At 50.8% G+C, this 20,168-nt stretch overlaps 2 protein-coding genes across 8 annotated transcripts in view; one reads left to right on the top strand and one right to left on the bottom strand.

Annotated features, from left to right (window-relative positions):
* PKD1 (polycystin 1, transient receptor potential channel interacting) overlaps positions 1 to 13,428 on the top strand; it is a 99,507-nt gene extending 86,079 nt beyond the window's left edge. For both annotated transcript variants that reach the window (XM_069810509.1, XM_069810508.1), the window contains exons 36-46: positions 1,021 to 1,223; positions 1,522 to 1,716; positions 2,535 to 2,674; positions 3,767 to 3,894; positions 4,267 to 4,435; positions 5,170 to 5,295; positions 5,462 to 5,636; positions 6,297 to 6,584; positions 7,069 to 7,203; positions 7,540 to 7,854; positions 8,265 to 13,428. In XM_069810509.1, the coding sequence (XP_069666610.1) occupies positions 1,021 to 1,223; positions 1,522 to 1,716; positions 2,535 to 2,674; positions 3,767 to 3,894; positions 4,267 to 4,435; positions 5,170 to 5,295; positions 5,462 to 5,636; positions 6,297 to 6,584; positions 7,069 to 7,203; positions 7,540 to 7,854; positions 8,265 to 8,891 (2,501 nt within the window). In that variant the 3' untranslated portion in view covers positions 8,892 to 13,428. The remainder of the gene's footprint in view (positions 1 to 1,020; positions 1,224 to 1,521; positions 1,717 to 2,534; positions 2,675 to 3,766; positions 3,895 to 4,266; positions 4,436 to 5,169; positions 5,296 to 5,461; positions 5,637 to 6,296; positions 6,585 to 7,068; positions 7,204 to 7,539; positions 7,855 to 8,264) is intronic.
* A 588-nt stretch (positions 13,429 to 14,016) lies between these two features.
* TSC2 (TSC complex subunit 2) overlaps positions 14,017 to 20,168 on the bottom strand; it is a 35,331-nt gene continuing 29,179 nt past the window's right edge. For all 6 annotated transcript variants that reach the window (XM_069810510.1, XM_069810511.1, XM_069810515.1 and 3 more), the window contains 8 exons: positions 20,081 to 20,156; positions 19,107 to 19,193; positions 18,685 to 18,871; positions 17,473 to 17,612; positions 17,185 to 17,263; positions 16,375 to 16,466; positions 15,991 to 16,089; positions 14,017 to 15,617 (listed from right to left, as the gene is read on the bottom strand). In XM_069810510.1, the coding sequence (XP_069666611.1) occupies positions 15,450 to 15,617; positions 15,991 to 16,089; positions 16,375 to 16,466; positions 17,185 to 17,263; positions 17,473 to 17,612; positions 18,685 to 18,871; positions 19,107 to 19,193; positions 20,081 to 20,156 (928 nt within the window). In that variant the 3' untranslated portion in view covers positions 14,017 to 15,449. The remainder of the gene's footprint in view (positions 15,618 to 15,990; positions 16,090 to 16,374; positions 16,467 to 17,184; positions 17,264 to 17,472; positions 17,613 to 18,684; positions 18,872 to 19,106; positions 19,194 to 20,080; positions 20,157 to 20,168) is intronic.

The raw sequence follows: 20,168 nt of genomic DNA, 5'->3' as shown, positions 1-20,168 counted from the left end.
GGTCCCCACCGTGCACCCTAGGGAGGCTCTGCTCGCTGCTTCCCCAGTTTCTCTGCTCGCTGCTTCCCCAGTTTCTCTGCTCGCTGCTTCCCCAGTTTCTCTGCTCGCTGCTTCCCCAGTTTCTCTGCTCGCTGCTTCCCCAGTTTCTCTGCTCGCTGCACCCATCTGCAGCCATCAGTCCCTTCATCCATCCAGCATGAGAGATGGAGAGTTGCTCTACATCACCAGAGGGGAAAGGGAGTAAAATGCCAAAGAAAGCTCAAATCAACAAACAAAGCAAAGAATAGAAGAGACACTTCCTACTGGGTCATGCAACATGACAGCCAGCCAGCTGGGCTTGCAGAAGTCAGGGAGCAGGCTGTCAGGCCCCACAAGGTCTGGAGAGTGATGAATGCCTGGGTGTCCTGTGGAGAAGCTCAGCATCAGTTCTCTTAGCATGAGCTCTTGGCTTCCCGAGGCACAGCTTCCCTGGGGCAGGCTGCAGCACGGCAAATTGGACACGGCAGCAATCCTCTTGGGTCTGTTAAAATCGATCATTTCATCTTGGTTGATGAATGGTTGTAGTATCTTCATGCAGGCATTGATTTGCATGGGTGGGTGAAAGAAGCTGTGCTGAGCGAGCCCCGGGGCAGGGTGGCTTGGCAGTCTGAAGGCAGCCAGAGCAACAAATCTGTGTGGCTTTTCATGGGTTTGACAGCAGCACCTCCAGCCAGGCTGGACGTGCACAATGTCCTGGAGCTCTGGGATAAAGCAGGGAACCCATCCCACTACCCAAATCAGGATCCCTTCTCCTGCCCACCCTGTTGGCTGCAGATGGGAGGCTGCTCTTTTGAGGCTGGCTGTGTTTCAGTGTGCTGTCTGTGTTGCTGCTTAGTGGGACATGTTTGGGATAATCCCTCCAAACTCACCCAGGACTGGTGGCGAGCTCTCTGCTGGGATGAGTGGTGTGCTCAGCCCTTCCTGTGCCCATTGGGACCCTTTTGCAGTAACGTTTATGCTAGTTTTCCTTCCTCCTTCCAGTTGCAGACCAAACATTCAGGAAGCGCTTGCTCCCACCCTGGTGCTCCTATCTGGCTCACGGTATCAGTCTCCTCCTCTTCGCCACCTCCACGGGGGTCTCCGTGTGGATCGGGGTGGGCTTTTCCTCCAGCGTTGCCCTCATGTGGCTCATCTCAGGGATATTCAGCTTTCTAGCATCCTTCTTGGTCTGGGAGCCCCTGAAGGTAAGGATAACATGAATATACAAGCACATATCTGTACACGTGTATGAATTAGCTGTAATTACATCTTGTCCAGATACTAATCAGGTCATACGGGACACTGTGGATTGAATACTCTCTCCCATCTTCATATCCCTGCAGGAGGGGAAGGATGTGCACACCAGCAGCAGTAGGAGGGGCAGGGCTGGTGGCAATTTGTTTTAGAGGTTGTCTTATCTGCTCCAAGAGAGTGCTCAGCCATTAGTGACCCCAGTGCTCCAAGAGATTGTGCCACCAGTGCCCACACTGCTTGTCTCCCCAGGTTCTGCTGGAAGCCCTCTATTTCTCACTGGTTGCCAAGCGCTTGCACCCAGAGGAAGATGATACCTTGGTGGAGCATCCGTTTGTTGAGCATGTTTCTGAGAAGATCAGCAAAGTCCGACCCCCACAGGGATTTGCCCTTTTTCAGGCCAAGGAGGAGGCCAGGAAGGTCAAACTGCTACACAGGATGCTGAAGGTAAGACATCTCCTTATGCTTGTGGTGCCTAGGGCAGAGGCAGAGTGCTGGCTCCGGGAGCTGTGTCCTTGTGTGGGTCCTCCCAGTCCAGCTGTGATCTCCTCCTGAGCTAGTAGGTGCATACCTCCAGTTTCTGCCTCAGTTTGCCCATCTGTAAAAGACTGGCAGTGATATTCATCTTCTCTGAAGCTCTGAGATGGCTGGAAAGCAGAACCATAATAGGGGACTGTACATCCTCGATTTGGAGGAGCTGGTGTGTTTGACTCCTTAACTCAGGTGTTTGAGGTTAGGGCAAGGTTTGCAGTGTGGAGTAGATGCCAACTTGCACAAGAAAATTCATTAGTTGTGTCTTGTGAAACACACAACTCCCTATCTAGGAGCAGAAGTTTCAATCTGTTTGTAGCTCGTTCAGTACTAATCCTCCACACTTGTGCTGGGAATACACAGCTGCTTTAACAGAGTCAGGTTATTTTTAACTGAGTGATTTCCCTTTAAAGGATGGAAACCCCCATAACTGTTGTATAAGCTGAGCTGCCAGCATATAGGAGTTCGTACAGGGAGGTTGTGCAATGCATATCAACTAAAACATGTGGTGCTGGGCTGGCCGCTTTGAACAAAGAATATTGTTATGAGCCTGTGGTCTGGGTTTCATTTTAAGCTGCTTCCCATATGGAAAAAGAACGAACAGCATGCTCTGGGTCCTGATCCTGCTGCATGGCAGGGAGCAGTCAGTGGAAAGCACTGATTTGCTGCAGGATTGGGAAACAACCCCCCACCCCATGCTTGGGTGCAATCCCTTTCTACTCTCTGCTTGCCAGAATTTCCTCATCTACATGATGTTCTTGCTGGTGATCCTGCTCACCAACTACGGAGATGCCTCCCGCAACAGCAGGGCCTTCCTTTTGCAGAGCTCCATCAAGCAGCAGTTGGGCAGCAATGAATTCCTCCGCATCAAGAGGTAACTGTGAAGGCCCTGGGGTTGGGGAGGAATAAGATGTTGCTTTATATCAGAGAAGCTGTCCAGGACTGCAGTGAAGAGTCAGGGGGCGGGCTGGGGCTGGCTGTTGGGCTCGTGCTCCACAGTCGTTCCCATAAAGAGATTCTCAACTCTGTGGGGAGCACTGGTGCCTCTGGGGAGCTGGGCACTCGCACACGAGCATGGTGTGGCAGTGAGCAGGTCTCTTTTTGTCCCTGTGGTTCTGCTTCTGCCCTGGAGAACAGAGGGACCTGTGGAGGTTGAGAGCTTTAATTTCTTTGAATTTTAATTATTTCCTCAGTGGGAAGCGACTGTGTGAATTATAGATGTTTATCTTTCTGTTTCTGATTAAAAGGACACAAGTTTGCTCTGCCTCTAAAATTTACAACTGTAAGGTTTAGCCATAAACAGTGTCACGAGAACCAAAAATAACATCTCATATAAATACAGTCCTTCCCTTCCTTGCTCTGCACATATGGTTTAACTAGATTAAATTTTCCCAGCTGAGTTTCCACACCACTGCAAACTTCAGCAGTCTAGACTCACATCAGAGCGGCTGCCTGGGATTAACAGCGTCTTTGTACCCGTCTCACTACAGACCCCTTGATTCTTCTGTGCAAATAGATGTGACTTGTCTGTGCCACGCAAAGTCACAGAAATGTTGATTCACCACAATATGAATCAGAAATTATTCCAGTGAACTCGGTGGAGTTCTGGGATGGAAGTGGTGTAAGGGGGGAGAGCAGAGCAGAATCTGGTCCTGAATATCATCCCTTTTCCACCGCGCTGCCACAGACCCACTGGTCTGATCCTCATCCAGGTGCCAAGTGGATTCAATCACGTTTAGGTCTTGCATGTCAAATAAATGTTTTCCTGACCCCAGCACCAATGGAAATGCTGCCTCTGCCTGCTAGCCAGGCACCTGGGAGGAGAGCAGCCCAGGTTAGCTCTCCAAAACTCAGTCCCCCCCCTCCAGGTGAAACACAGATGGTCATACGAGGGTGAGACATGCAGAGACTGCCCTAACAGAGCTGCCCCGGGAGCTCTGCCTCTCACGCCTTTTCCCCGTTGCAGGTCAGATCAGTTCTGGGTCTGGATGTCGCAGGTCTTCCTCCCTTACCTCTACAACAACCGGTCGGGTCAGGAGAGCTACAGCACCACACTGGGGACAGCCCGGCTGCGCCAGCTCAGGCTGCAGGAAGGTAGGTGGGCAAGGGCCCATGGCTCTGCTGTCACAGGGTGGGCGGTGACATTCCTGCAGGGATGAAATGGCCAGGTCTGGATGCAGCTGGGGCTGAATGAAGCAAGGCAGAGGTTACAGAGGCAGGTTTTTCTTTGCAGCGTGTATATTAGTGTGCCTCTGGTTCTGCTCCTGCGGAGATGAACTGGAGCATCAATCATGGGGATTTACACTAGAGAGGTCGACTTGATTTCTGGAGGTGTGACTGAGGACGTGGACGTGGAGGGAGCTTGGGAAGAAGGGAGATGCTAAGTGTGAAAGCTCAGCTATGTGCCCCAGCACCATTTGGCTGCCTTGGGCTCCCCACAGGATGACAGTGTTGGTCTCATTCCAGCCGAGTGCCAGCGCAGTGCCCAGGACGTCCTCCACGGCATGGGCATGACTGCCAGGAGGAACTGCACCGACTCGGACAGTTTTTCTACTGCTGACTACACAGCTGGCTGGAAGAGGGCAGCCATGAATGTGACGGCTGCGTGGTCCTACTCGCCACCCGACCTGACGGGGTAAGGAGCTGCCCAGCCTGCACTTACACCCCCTGCTCCATCTGCCAAAGGCTTTGCATCTTTACAGTTGATTCGGTGCCCAGGGTGGTTCCCAGCCCTCGCCTCAGTGAGGCCAACTGCAGCCCCTGAGCCTGGCAAAGTGCAAATAAACACAGAAATGCCAAAGGCCTTCTCTGAACATGTCTACAGTGGCAGTGTGAATGGTGGGAGACACATAGCTGCCACTCACCCAACTTCCCTGGAGATGTGCGTGTCACCTTGGGCTGTCTGAACGGCAGCATAGTGCTGTTCTCAGGGGCCCAGGCTAGAGGGTTCAACTCTCTAGCTTCAAGGGCAGAGACAAGCTGCAGAACAAGGTAACCCAGCCACCCACAGAGACCACAGAACAGCACTGGCTTTCTCTTAAAGTGGGTTATGGGAGATTGGCCTTTACCAGCATACTGGACATTAAATCACTGTTGGTTTCTGCTCTGGTTTGTTCCTGGATGTGTCTTCATTGGTCTGGGGCACAACAGGGCTTGGGGCTGTTCTGAGGCTGGGAACACTGAGATGAATCAATGCACTTTTGTAATTTGTCTTGTGAAATAAATAATGAGGCAGCTGTTGCCCTTGGATGTGCAGCATAGGGGTCAGGGTCTGCATCTGTACGCTTCCTCCTGGCCTGCCACATAGGAGAGCATACCAGTGGCTGCTCCGTCCTTCAGTTCTCACCCATGGCTCCTCTTCCTCTGCAGGGTCTGGTACTGGGGTTACATCTCATTCTACGATAGCAGCGGTTACGTCCAGGAGCTGGGGGCTTCGCTAGAGGAAAGCAGGGCTCAGCTGAATTTCCTTCAGCAGCACACTTGGATCGACAACATGTAAGTGTGGCAGGGGCGAAGGAAATGTTCTGCTGTCACCCAGGTTTTTAAGGGGAGCTGCTGGAGCGTCAGTGGGGAGAGGATCTATGGTCCTACAAAACAGTGGCACCAAAGCCCAGAGTTGGTGTTGTCCCAGTGCCCTGAGCTGCTCTTCTCCCCTCCACAGGAGCCGGGCAGTCTTTGTGGAGCTGATGCAGTATAACCCCAGTGTGGACCTGCACGCTGCCATCACCCTTCAGCTGGAGTTCCTGGGGGCCGGCCAGGCCATCGCCGCGGTCACCATCAGCCCCTTCCCGCTGCTGCGGCTCAGCAGGGGTGTCACGCTGCAGCTTCTCATGATGGTCAGTGTGTGTTAATTCCCCTGCGCTCCTCTTCCCTCTCGGTCACTGCACAGAGGGCTCTGGGGACCCATTGCCTGGGCTCCCGAAGGGCAGCGTCAATCACCGTGAACTAGATCTCCCCTGCCTGAGGCCACTTGTCCCCATGCCTGTCACCACTCCACTTCCAGGCCTGGATAGCACATGGAAAACGTCCCTGGCACCACTGAGGGGAAGGAGTTTCCTCCTGTCTGGCAACATTTGTTGGTTTTGGCTCAGCCTTTTTGCTTCCTTGAACTCATGCCTGTTGCTGTGGAAACTTGAGGCTTTTGTTCTTCTGTCCTCAGCAGGGACATCAGCCAGCTGAGCCGTGTCCCCAGAGACCTTGCCTGGGCCAGGGTTCAGCATAAGCGGAGCCTCTTCCCCTGGGCACTGCCACCCTGCCACAAGTGCATTGGACGTGGTTTGGGGAGCTTTGCTGCCAGGGCAGGAGGGAGCAGGGCGCTGAGCGAGCGAGGAAGGCATGGAAGGGCTCAGGGCGGTGTGCTCTAGCTGTGGGCTGGCAGAACTCAGCCTAGTATGTGGGGCTTTTGCTGTCCTGGGGTGCTGCAGGGTGCCCCGGTGCAGCATAGCAGTCAAACATTGCCCTCTCCTTCCCTGGTAACCTCTCCATTCCTCCCCCAGGTCTTCCTCATGATGTTTGTGGTCTACTTCGTGGTGTCGGAGTCATTGTCCATCAAGAAGGAAGGCAGAGCCTACTTCACCCTGTGGAGCAACTACGGCCAGTGGGTCTTCATCCTGCTCACCACTTGCACCGTGGTGGTACATCTCAGCCAAGCCACCCTTGCTGACCAGCAGTGGCTCAAGTACCTCAACAACCGCAAGGGTTTCACCAACTTCTACCAGGTGGCCTTTCTCAACACCGTCTTCAGCACCTTGGCTGCGTCCCTCCTCTTCCTCTTGACTGTGCAGGTATGGAGAGGGTTGGGTAGGAACAGCACGTGGGCAGGGATCTGTGCTTTGGTCCTCTTGTGCCAGCTCGTCATCCATGCACGACTAGTCCCATGTCAGGGGCAGCAAAGGCCCCTGAAGTAAAAACAAATGCAAGACGGTGGTCCTGCTGTGCCAGGCATTGATCAAATGCAGCAGGGCTGCTGCCACATCCGGACTCTACTGTGGGACAGAGGTGGTGGGCAGTGATGCCACATGCATCTTTGCTGTAGCACTTTGGGTCTCTAAAGGCCCTCAGTTCCCTTGGGGAATTCACCCTAGTGTGGCTGATGGGATGACTTTTTCTGCAAGGAGCCCGTTGACTAGGATGTCCTCCACTCTGCCAGAGTTTGCATTTCTCGGACTTGTAGAGATGTTTGAAAGACCCTTCCCTGGGCTGGAAGGATCTTGCAGCAGCCTCTGCGATGGGCGCGTGTTGTAACACCATCCTCTCTCTTGGTCCTAGGCTGCCCAGCAGCTGCGTTTCGTCAGGCAGTGGTCCGTGTTTGGGAAAACCTTTCAGAAGTCTGCGAAGGAGCTGACCGCCACAGGGCTGGCGTTCGCCGTCCTCATCCTGGCCTACGCTCAGCTCGGCTTCTTGGTAACTACCTGCCGTCCTCGCCTCGCCTCACAGAGTGGCTGGTTGTCAGCAAGGGCTGCCCAGCGTCGCGTTGCCCCTCGTCCCTCACCACACCATGACTGCGAGCAAAGCTCAGCAGGTCCTCCGGGCGCTCCAGTGCCCAGCCCGCGCGGGGTGCTCTTGTCTGCCACAGGCCAGGCGGTTTTGGCCAGGGACTGTGTCTGTGTCCTGTCCCTGTCATGGCTGACTTGTGGGCCACTCCTCAGGGCTCGTACTTTGTAAGATGGGGTAGTGAGTATCGGGGGTCAGGGGAACATTTTGCTACGTCTCATTATGTTTCCGATGTCCTCCTTGCAGCTCTTCTCCTCCTCCTCGGAGTCCTTCCGCAGCGTCGGCAGCAGCCTCCTGCTGCTGTTTGCCATGCTGCGGGGCAGCGTGAACCTCCGCCCCTGCCTGCCCGAGTCCTCGGGCCTCTACTACCTGTTCTGCACCAGCTACATCATCCTGGAGGTGTGGATTGTGCTGAGGCTGTTCACCGTGGTGCTTATCTACAGCTACCGGGAAATGCACTTTGAGCTGTACCGCCCAGCCTTCGAGCCCCAGGACTACGAGATGGTGGAGCTCTTCGTGCGCAGGCTGAAAATGTGGATGGGCTTCAGCAAAGCCAAGGAGGTGAGTGCAGCCTGGGAGATTCTGTGGAGAAGGGCCCTGGTAGCAGGCAGTAGGCTGCAGATGTTGGCAGAGAATCAATGTCCACCATCCTTGGCTTTCCTTTGCCTCTGGCTACTTCCCACTGCTGTTCACAGTCACGTTCCTCTGGCAGGTGAGGGCTGGAGCAGTGTTCATTCCTGGAGGCCCAAGAGCTGGGTTAGCGATGGGGTGTTGTAGGGGTATCTGCTGCCAGTTCTCAGGCCCACAGTTCCACGTGGCTTTATCTGGGATCTATCCCCAGGTCCGTGCCATGGCCTGGCCCGCCAGGAATGGCTGGGAGCAGCCCTGGGGCTGTTTGGAGCAGGACACACAGCACGGCGTTCCCACTTAACTGAAATAACTCTGTCCCCTGCTCCCCTGTTCTCTTCCAGTTCCGACACAAGGTGAGGTTCGAAGGGATGGAGCCGCTGCCGTCCCGAGACTCCAGTGACTCCAAGTCCTTTCGGGGCCCCACTCCCAGCGCTGCCTCTGACAGCTCCAGGGCTTCCACCTCCTCCAGCCAGCTGGACGGGCTGAGCCTCGTGCTGAGCACCCGGGACAGCCTGGAAGTGGACGCCGACATCCAGCGCCTCCTTTCCCTCTTTGAGATGCTGCTCGCCCAATTTGACCGGGTCAACCAGGTGACGGAGGACGTGTACCGCATCGAGCATCAGCTGGAGGGCTCTCAGAGCCGCCGCTCCAGGAGGAGGTACACCCAGATGTCAGAGGACGTCCTGAGCAGGTACTGCGCAGGCAGCACAGAGCAGGGGCCCTCCCCCGAAATCTCCTCCGACACGGACCTGCAGCCCCCGCGGGACGCCCCGCTGTCCCTCAACTCTCCTGCCGCCCCACCAGGCAGCAGGGGCTCTGTGCCCAGCCGGCTCCTTCGAGCTAGCAGAGGCATCAGTGTGGCGGCTTCTGTGCTGCCCCCACACAAACCCTACGCTGCTGTAGCTCCGGCGGTGAAGAAGAAACGGCCCCTCCGGGCCAAGAACAGGGTGCACCCCGCTGTCAAGTAACAGGCGGCGTGCCGGGCATCGCGGGGCGCAATGCCCTCGGAGGGCAGAGAGCGCCTGGGAAGGGGTTTGCGAAGGGTGGGCTGTGCCTGCCGTGCAGACCTGGAGCCTCAGGAGCTGCCGCTTCTGAAAGCTCCCGCCGCGGCGGCTGTGCCTGCCGGGGCGCACGGGGCTGGTGCCGGCAACGGGGCTGGCACAGCCACCATCCTCCACGGACCTGACCGTCTGCATCAGATGTGGTTTCCAGCATTAAGGGTTGGTTGGAGAAGGCTGAGCCTTTCCCTCGGGGATGGCTGGGGAAGGCTGTGCGGGGTGCGGTCAGCGTGCAGAAAATCCCTGTTGGGGTAGGGCAGTATTAAAAAGTTGTCTTTTTTGCTAAACGGCCCCATCTGCAAACAGCCTGCATATGGCGACTGTCACAAGGACACTTTACTGGGGACTGGCACAGGGTGACCGGTACAAAGCTCACCTCCCTTCCCCGCTGGCTGTGCCGGATGGAAAGGGGGAGAGGAGAGCCCCAGGCCTTGAAGGTTTGAACTGAGTCTTGGATTTTTGTCGACCAGTCACACTGTGGAGGAAAGCTACAGGTTTTGAGAAGATATTTAACCAATCTTTTTTTTTTTTTTTTTTTTTAAAAGCATAAATATATATAGATATAGATAAATGATATCTACACCCAGATCAGTTAATTTCCAGTATTGGCTACTTTTATCTTCCAGAAATTGGTACTATTATTTGTATTTAAAGAAATCCAATATTTAAAACAAATGACATCATTGCAAGCTGCAGCGAGCTGCCAGCCCTGCTACCTGGCCAGGCTCGGAGGGGATAAAGAGCAGCAGCTCAGCCCGAGGGGTGTGGAGACCTCGGGCTGCTTTCAGCCGTCTCTGAGCGTGGGGTTGCCAACGTGCTGGCTTCGCTGCGGTCCCCCACCCAGCCCCTGCCTGCCAGTGCTCGCCCCCCACGCAGTGGCCCACGGGGTGCGGGTGCTGCTGGCTGCTTGGCTTTTCTAATCCAAGGAATGTATTGACGTAAGTATATGTATTTTTTTGGTTTACTTGTTCGTATGTACTGCCCAGCACTTTAAATGTTGCTTTCCTCGGCTAACAATGACACATGCGATCTAACAAGAACGGGATAATATATCACAAAAAGCAGTATTTTTTTTTTTGTTTGTTTGTTGGTTTAAATCATAAACTGAAATGAGCAAGTGCTGGTGAAGTGACTGCAGCCCCCAGAAGGCCCCAGCCTGAGGCAGCCGGGCCGGTACCTCCTGGCATCTTTCCTACGAGAAGCACAAAGGCGTCGGGGGAGGCAGGTGAAGCCCTAACGGAGCTTTTGTCGGGGTCCCTCCAGTCCTGCCACCCCGCAGCTCCCCGGGACTCGCCGTGCACGGGGCTACAGCTGGCCTGTGCTTGCCATGCCCGGCCGGGGAGGGGCTGCGCCGTGGGGCACCCCCTGCTCACAGCGTGGGGGGTGCTGAGCAGTGGCTGAAGCCTTCCCAAGGGCTGCCTTCACTTCATCATCCCCATTTCACGTTATGTATATTGTAAGTAATTTATATGTTTTGTTTTTAAATGTATATATTTTTGTATGTTTGCTATATTTTCATAGCATCGGTAACGTGTTTGAAACATGTAGATAGGAGACAGAATACTATTGTCAGAGTTATTTAAAGGATGTATTAAGTGCTTCTTCTTGGGAATGTCCCGTGTATATAAAGTATTAGGTGTCTGTGTGCATGTGGTGCGTGTGCTCTCCTCCCAGCTGAGGTTCGGCCGGGCTGGCTCTGGGCCAGTCGCTGCCGGTGGAGCGGAGCGTGGCAGGGGAGGGAAAGCCCCGCAGTGTGCTAGTTGGTGTGTTCCCAGAACCTGCTCCACACTTTAGAAATGCGAGAGGGTCGAAGGGAAGCATTAGGCAGCGAGACCAGGCGGGCAGTGCCGCAGCGGAGGGTGCCTCGCGTTAGACTGCATCTTGCCTCTGATGCTGGTGGTCCTGGCAGCATCTGTCCCCTTCCCCTGGCAGGGGAGACCTTTCTGGGCAAAGCAAGGGGTCTGCGCAGACACTTACTTCCATTACTAATCACATCACCTCCTGAGTCTCCCCGTCCAGCTCCCAGCACTTCTGCTGTGCTGTGTTAGATACTTTTAAATATGATTTCATTCCAGCTGTGCTTCCTTGGCTCCAGGCGCCTGCCCACGTCCCTTAAGGCTGACTGAAGGAGGACGCAGGAGGACACAGGGGTGCTCTTTGTGATGGCATTGGGACTGGTGTAAGTTACCTTTGAAAAACTCAGTTGATACGAAGGATAGACACTGTGGAAAGGTTGCAGAAGGATGCGGGCAGGAGAAAACAAGCGTGGTGTAGCTTGAAGATCACTTAGTGCAATGGTTGTTGGTCACCATAGAGGTTGTTGAAAGAGCAGATGAGTGCAGAGGGAAGTAAAGTGCAGAGGGGAGAAAACTAATACTAGTAAGCATGAAGCTGTCGTAATGGGAAGGCAAGGCAGGTAGAAGAGGAGATGACAGAGAAGTGCCTAGAGTTCAGTGGCAGTAGTTGGAGATGGAGGATTCCAGCGCGGCAGCAGCAGGTGCCTGGAGCAGGTAGAACCAGCAGTGAGGGCTGCAGAGGCCAGGGATAGGGCCCAGTGCTGGCTCAGGTGCTGATGTTAGTAAGCTTTGTGAACTGTACAGACGTGATTTGTTACTCCTTTTACAAATGGCTCCATCCTCCCCAGAAAGCTTCTGGTTCTAAAACTGGTTTTCAAGGCAGAGATTAAAACTACTGGCCTTGTAGTTTTTGGTCCCTTTTACTTACCCAAGCAGCACAGCCACCAGGCTCAACTCTGGTAGATGGCCGTGACTCTTTTTTGGTGACAGGTGCAGTATTGGTGCAAGTGCCTTGCAAGCCATGTCCAAAAACCCCTAAGGCAGTAAAACGAGCAGCTGTGAGATGTACCAGGATACCTAGGCTGTGGCACTGCAGCGCTGATAATAGCGCTGGGCACACATCTGCAGTCACATCCAGCTCCTAAGCTCGTTGCCCCTCTGGCGTGTCCTCCCTGGGGCTAGGAAGGATGCAGTTATAAAGCAAAACCCTGTTTGGTGAGAGAAGCACAGGCTCTGGGTGAAACTCAGGAACTCTGTTCTACTTCTGTCTGTAAAGACAGAAGTTTCTGACTCTTTGGCTATGCCTCAAAAGGAAAGGCGCCGGAGAAGTATTTAGTTGCACAAACAGCAACTACCCGCAAAGACAAAAGCAAGTTGCTCATTTTCTAACACTGCTGTGTAAGCATGCAGACCAGCAGAGAGATTGACAAAGGAGGGTTACTATAGGAAAGCAGTCATTGGCATGTGCTGCTGGGTGGGCCACCAGCTCTTACTGTATTTTGGGTTCTTACATGGGAGATCGCCTAAGCATAACTGCACCAAAACTGCCACTTTTAACCTCCAGCTCCACACCTGGCTGCACCTGTGCATCCCTTTCCTGCTGCAGTGGAGCAACATGCGTAGATCCAGCCACCCCCGAGGGCCATGCAGTAATGTTCAGTGAGTAAAATGAACCAAGCAGGTCTTGGAAAGCTCTTGCATCTTCAAAAGCCAAAGTTCAGTTCTCAGCCCCTCTCTGCCCCCACAGCTTGAGTATGATTATTTAAAAGAGGTTGTTAATCGGAGTTAAGTGCAGGAAGGAGAGACAGAGGCAAGAGGCAGTGGCAAGCAGAGACCCGACTGCTCAGAACAGCCTTTAATAAGCTAACAGGAGGCGAGCAGGCAGTGTAACAAGGATGCTCCCCAACTGAAGCGTCAGGATTTTTGTTCCCAAGTGCCTGTTTCCTTCTAAGCTTGCTCTGCGTGTGTGTGAGTGTGACTTGATGCGTGTGACTTACCAAGTGCTTCTTCTAATCAAAGAGGAGCAGAAACAGGATAAGACAACTGCCCTACTTCTTTCCTTCATTTGAAGTACGGAGAGCAGCTCTGGAACCCACAGTTGTTTCTTGAAAAGCCAAACACCTCCGCGAAGGCCCATGTGCGTGGTGGCACCACTGACAGCTTTCAAGCAATCATAGTTCTCATCGCAGCATTTATTTGTACAAACTATAGCAACACTCACAGGGTTCCTTCATTGTCCCAGCTAAAGTACTGCATATACATGAACTTAGCTGCAGCCAGAATTACCAGTCATGGAGCTATACCCCCGACAGCAATAAACTTGACTTGCAGCCCTAGCCAATAAATACTCCTGAATGTATATTTCTGTATTTGTAGTCACCAAGAGATGGTTTCTTATTTATTGTCTTAAGTCTCACAAAGATGCAACAGTATCAAGCTGCTTAAATAAAAAAACCTATCCATTAGTTTAAAAGGGAGAGGGAGGGACTTCTTATGTAAGTGCTTTTTTAAAAAAAAGGAACAGATGATTGTGACCAATATGCCAACTGTTACTGTCTGGTCAGCATTTCACTGCAAACAAAAATATCGTATTTTGTAACTGTGGGGATGTTTCTTAAAAAATGACAAGGTCAAATAAAAGATGACTGCTATGACCTGGCTCTGGTGCTTCTGTTACGCTCACTCCAGCCTGTTCACTGCTACCAGCGAGAGCTCAGCAAAGGCACAGGGGCAAAGCAGCGCTACTCAGAGCTAGTCCACAGACATTCCTCCCCACCCCATTGTTATTCTCTTTGTCTGTGACTGGAGTTTTAATTAAGGTCTCCTGCAGAACTACAGGATGGTTTCTTAAATCAGCCAGCCTATTAGGGCAGCTCTGGGCTGTAATTAACAACATCAGCTTGTCAGTGAAGGGCCTGCCGTCAATGTAAAGGAGGCTCAACCAAGGCAGAGTATGGCACAAGGGCTCGCTCAGCCCCAGGGTGCTGCTGCACAAACACAGCAAGCTGCTCTGGCTCACCTGCGGTGGGAAATGCCAGCAGAAAAGCCCTTCCCGTTGCAGAGGTTACCTGAAGCTGAACCAGAGGGAACATCCCCAGCACAGGGACTGGAACACAGCCAGGTATCACACCATGTCCAGAACTTGGAGGTGTAGCTGGTAGTTACTGAAATATGAGCCATATGGATCAGAAAACTGAAAGGGGAAAGAAGGAAGGAATTTAAATTATTATGAAACACAGTTTGAATCTTCCCAGGCCAGCAAGAACCCACTGACCATACAAATATTTTATTTCCTTTACGACTTATAAACACTCAAAACACAACATACACTTAGAGTTCCCAAACAGCCCTGCACAAGCTAGTAGCATCACTTTTGTCCCCTCGCCTGTCACTTCACAGTTCCATGTGCAGATTGCACTTGTCTTCATCTCCACTGCAAGGGCGCTGCTGTTACCTGTTACCAAAAAGCCACACTTCCCATTTATTGACAATGCAGGAGATAAAGTACTCACAGTATAGTCCAGCTTACATGGTTTCTCCCAGTTGGGTAGTGTAGTGTCTGATGACCATCTTACCACAAGATGGGCTACATAATCCCATTCCACCTGTACATGCCTGCACTGAAAGGACCGCCTGTTAACCACTTCAACAGCCGAGGTCCCAGGAGAGAGACTGTCACTATGCGTTAGTGCAACAGGCAAAACTCATTCAGAGATGATGCCCCAAAACATGTCAACAGTCTTTCAAAACAGGATTTACAGGGTGCACAGAGAAGGACAAGAGTTACCCCCAGCATCGCTGCAACTAGTGGAAAATCTGCAGCTGAACCTAGAAGCCAGGGCTGGCCTCTGGCTAAATCCTTGCAGTCAGCCTGGTGGGTCAGAGTGTTCATCACAAGTAATTCGTGGCCCAGCTCTCTGCCATTCTGCTGCTCCAGTGAGTGGCATCCACCTCTGTGGTTTGTGTTAGTTTTGGTAGCAAAATCATTTCTGCTGAATGAGGGAGGGTTTGCTGTGAATCTCTTAAAATGGAGACAAATCCTTGGGAATTTAAGCAGCACATTTGACAGGTCACTTGAGAACACAAATTAACTCTTACCAGGAGCTGGCAGCAGAACAAGTCTGAGAGCCTGAAGAGTTGAGTGCTGAGAGGCACCGAGGCCTGGAGAGGAGCTGGGATTCCACGGTGCTTAGAAATAGTAACTGGATTCTCAGTACTTCATATTTCATTCCCAATAAAGTGGTCAAAATTCTCACAATTCCTGCACCTTCCAACTACATGATGCACTGCAGAACATCGTACTTTGTCTGCTTCTACCAGACGCTGGTGTAGAAGGAATCCCAAGAAAGGTTCTGCAAGAAAGATCCCATCAAGAGATGGAAGCCTTGAAATAGCTCAAACCAAATAAAAACAAAACACATAGAATTGGTCCTCTCAGAGCATCTGCTGGGGATACAGTGTCCTCATCAGACAACAGTGGCAGGCTGAGGCAGTGAAACATTCAAGGCTCCTGGTACGGTTCCATGCCGAGTCCACATGCAAGCAGCACAGCCACACTGTGCCTGCCAAACCCTTCTCCTGTATGTCCATGCAGCCGCACGGAGTCAGCACGCAGGTAAAACGCTTTCGCTGCCTTGTCTGTCCCAGAGCAGACACGCCGACCCGCTGGGATCTACACAAACTCTGTGAAGTCATCCACTGAGGAGATCAGCCGCTTCCTCTGTCCAGTCTCATAGGTGGGTGGAGGGTCCTGAGGGATCTGGGGAGGGGGCTTTGTCGGAGCAGATGGATGCATCTGCAGGGGAAGGCCAGGAGTCTGGTACTGGGTTTCTTCACGCAGCTGAAAGTCAAACAAGAACAGATGAGCTCCATTCTCTCTGAAACTCTTTTCACTCTTCATTTGGGCAGGGCAGGACAGGTTACTCAGGACAGCTTGTCCTATCATCCCTATCACAGTGCCACGTGGGTGCAGCTCTGTGTCCAGGTATAAGGGTTCCCAAACCCCTTGCTGCCAGGGAAGCTGTTTGGAAGCTGTTTGGAAATCCAGACCTACATAGCTACACTTAGCATTCCCACAAGAGCTGGATTCTAACCTTCATACACATACTCCTCTTATTCAGCAAGTTTTGATAGCTGATTTTTTGTGCCTTATTTGTAATAAGGTTCTAAGATAAAGCCCAGTTCTAAACACTTAGACAGACAGCTTTACTTACCCGGTGCCTTAGTCTCTTGATATGACGTAGCCTTGCAATCCATTTGGATGGGTAGGTGTCAGTAGGGTTTGATCGACTGTGATGAACCTGGGAAGCCATCTAATTTGGGAAGGGTGGGGAGAAGCAGGGAAAGAGGGGAGGCACATTAATATAACCATGACAATAAAATTAATAGAATGTTTCAGTACAGTTTGACAGCAACTGAAATACAGCTCTGTTATAACTGTTCACGTGCTAACTCTGACTTAAAGGTTGACAGCAATAACGGAAGCAGAAAACATATTTATTTGCTTTAGCAAGCCCTACTCATTTCCTTGGAAGCTGGTGATGGACCAAGACACCAGCTGAAAGACAGAAGGTCTCTGGGAGCTCAGGAGTACTCACGTTAGCATGCAAGGCCATCTGACGGGCTACAAATGGCAGGTTCTTATCAGAGATGATCTTAGCGACACTCGTGTCTACGAGACCCTCCATGTCTTTGTTTGAAAGGAAGAAGAAAAAAAATTATTGTAAGACAGTTAAGAACAAGCCAAAGGTTGCCAGTTACTAAATAGATAAGTAATATAAACCTGAGGAGTTGCATCACAGAATCTCAGAAGCTCGCATCGAGCTCTACAGCTCCAACTGTAACAGAACTTGCACTGCAACTTAACACAACTGGCTCTCAAATTCTGGCTGCTCCATAAAGGTTTTGAGGAGAGCCTGCTGGGCTCTTTATCACATGAACCAAAGTGTGAGCAAAAAACACCCCAGAAGTGCCCCTTTGGCAAGAGGAAAGCAAACACCCCTGCAGATCACTGCACCAGCACTGCTGAACTTCCATGGACCCATGATCAGTTTCCAAGTATCGGGTCCTGCAGTGCTGGGAAGGACAGCAGAGGCCAAAGCCACAGGGACCTCCACCTCATATCTCCTCCAGTATTCTCAAGCAATCGTTGGAAGGACCTGCTCTACTCTGCTGGCACTTTGCCCTAAGCTTGAAGACAGTATGAGAGGTACAATGGGGAAGATACCTTTTGTCTTGGGGAAGATACATGAATAGGACATATCCAGACATAACTGGGCAGCAAACTGGTTTCAGAGAGTTTCTCCTGGAAGTTTTTACTTTTGAAACGCAAAAACACTGCAAAGTGAAAGCAGTTATGCACCACTGATACACGAAAGACTGAGAACAAAGGCTGGAGAGATTCCTACCTTTCCGACACTGCAGCGTCACCAGGTTACAGTCATAGTCAAGTGGTGTGATGATAACGTGCACAAAATTGAACTGACCCTAATGAGAAAACAATAAAATAGTCATATACATTTTACTGGCAGCCATTGTAGTTCTTGTGAATGCCATAAACTAACACATGTGAACCCACCAAGGCATATAACCTCCATTCATGATCTCAACACTGCTAAGATAACACACATGAGATTAAGGTTTTACAAACAGCCACATGCCTCTTTTATAACACACCCGCAAGTAAAATCTTGTACCTTTATTGTTCCCAGTTTAAAGTCTTCTCCAGAATCATTGTAAACGATAGAAACAAAATCATTCCCAAGGTGCCTTTTCTTGTCACAGCGATATTTATCCAAATCCTTTGTGGGCATCAGAGTAGCAATGTGGAAAATGGCTGAAGAGGAAACAGAAAAATCCTTAGGTTGGCCTGGGAAAGCAGTGCTGCAAGCAGCAATGATCAACATGTAGCACTCGTCTGGAAGACAAAGTAGTACCAGCACCCCAATAATAAAAAATATGAGTTGTGCTCCCTCATTAGGTTTGTCCCCATTTGTGACAGCTGAATCCAGTCCCACTGGATTGCTCCAATGGTACCGGGAGCATGGAGTGCAGAGGCCAGCAAAAAGGCAGCCTCTGAAAGCTCTGCTCTTGCCAGTTTTTAGGTACTCCCCTGCAGAGTCTTCTCTAGCGCCAGGCTCAGCAAAGTGAATTAAAGGCCTGGCTTTCAGCATGCGCCTGATGTATACTAGAAGAAGTGTCCTCATCAAGCTGGGGTAGCTATCTATCTGTTCATAGAAAATGAACAGGGGACTGCAGAGTGCTTCTGGGTATTTCTCCCATGACCACAGTAGCATGGCAAGTAGAATCTGGTTTGAGGAGGAAGAGTTAAATAGCTTAAACCAGGACTTCCCCTAATTGAGCTGAACTGGACTAAGTATGATGATTGGGATGCACACAGGTGTACGAAAAATTTTGGGAAGTTCATCATAGCTTGTTGGATCCTGAACAATATCTGCACAGCTTGATGCTGCAGGAGCTGGGTAATGCTACAGTTCAATTAGCAATGACCACAGTAATGGCAACCCTCCTGCTTTCAATACTGTTCTACAGAGAAATGATTAGCAGAGTTTTGACATGTACACACTACCCTCAATTAACAGGCTTCATAGCAGCTCAAGAACAAATAGCTTATTCTACAAACCTCTACACCAAACCATATTAACCTTTAATAGAGCAGACTATTTTAAAAGTAAGTAGTGTGATTTTTTTTTTTTTCTTAAATAAGGCAGGTATGCAACTCTCCCAAACTTTAACACATGGCTTGCAGAGATACCAGAGAGAGAAGGGGATGAGAACAGAACCCCAGGTCATTTTTACTACATCCCTGTAAAGGAAACAGTTTGTAGAAGGCAGGTCAGTCTTAAGATAAGAAGAGACTATCCTTCCAACTTCTGGAGCCACCTTACCTTGCATAATGTCATCATGCCAACAGTAGGTAAACTGTCCATCCTCCCCACACACATCCAGGCCACCAAGGTAGATTTTATCTGGCTGACAGTCTTTGAGCTCAATGAGCTTCCCTAACCCAGTCAGGAACTCTGTATAGCGGTAGGATCCATGCTCATTTGATAGAATTGCGATTTCGTTGTTGCTCTAGGAAATAAGAACATGGGAGTCCCACACTGAATGCTAAGAGCACTCAATCAGCATGAGTGATTAGGTTATTACCTTCCTAGAAGGGCTTCCCGCGGGCATGGATTTTTAGTGCATGAAACTAAAGAAAAGCAAGGCAACTGCAGGAGCAGGACAAATCTCAGAGCTGGAGTGGTGCCTGGGCTTCTGTTGAGATGTAACTATTAAAGGATTAATGCATCTACACACAACTCACCTGGCCTTCTCCAACATAGAGCACTGCAATCTTGTGTGTGTCGTAAGAAGGAATTTGATCCAGGAGCTGCACTGATCTTTCAAACGTCTACAATCAAAACATTGGTCACATCTTTAAAAACTTATCTCCACACACCCACTGCCCTCCCTGAAACCCTTCAGAACAATGACAGCACAAAGTAAGCACAGATTCCTGACCTTCGCTAGTGTCTTCCTTAATGAATGCTGCCCTACTCTGTTCTGCAAGGGCACAGTGCATCCTCAGTCCAAGGTACAGAGCAGTGCTATATGGCATCTGTCACCACACTTTCTTGGTTTTATACTTCAGATGAGATTAGTCTGGCAAACTGCATGGGTTAGATGCACTTGCCATGACAAATTACATCGTATCTTCATTTAAACTTCAGGCATGAAAAATTATCACGTCTCTTGCTCTGAAGAACATTTTTAGCACCTCATCTCACCTAGGCTCCCTACTGCCCAACCACCCAAACCTAAAGTGAGGGGAAACTATCAGCAGGTCTGCGGTGCTCAGTTCACAAGAACCCTGTTCCAGCACTACTTCTCCAGGAAGTTTATGATTAATTTCTCATATGACCACAGAAAGCTTCTTGGCCACTCCCAATTATACGCAGGGCTGACAGGTTTGTCTAGTGACATTCTGCCAATATCACCTAATGCACCATTTTCATCCTGCACTCCTACCAGCAAAAAACAAAACTCCACAAATCATCCTGCCTTCTGGCTGGGATTCTGAAACAGCACCAGCAAAATATCCCAATATCTTAAATTCAATCCAGAACCATAAAGTGGGAGCCACCAGGATTGGGGTACAGAAAATCTCCCATCTGTGGCACTGTTGGTAGGAAACACCTTTAAATTGCACCAAGCCAGACATTCATTACTATCATTTTATGTTAAAAAAAAAAAAGAGGTTAGAAACATTAACAAGAATAAAAAAAAATACTTGCCTACCTCATTTGGCAACAAAAGGGGCTTGTTGTTTTCATCGCCAAAGAATGGGGAGTGGTACAACTGTAAAAACACAAAGCTAAGGGGGGGG

The sequence above is a fragment of the Haliaeetus albicilla genome, chromosome 22 (assembly GCF_947461875.1).
Source record: "Haliaeetus albicilla chromosome 22, bHalAlb1.1, whole genome shotgun sequence".
Taxonomy (NCBI): domain Eukaryota; kingdom Metazoa; phylum Chordata; class Aves; order Accipitriformes; family Accipitridae; genus Haliaeetus; species Haliaeetus albicilla.
The sequence above is the reverse complement of the archived record's forward strand: the minus strand, read 5'-3'. Positions and strand labels throughout refer to the sequence as shown.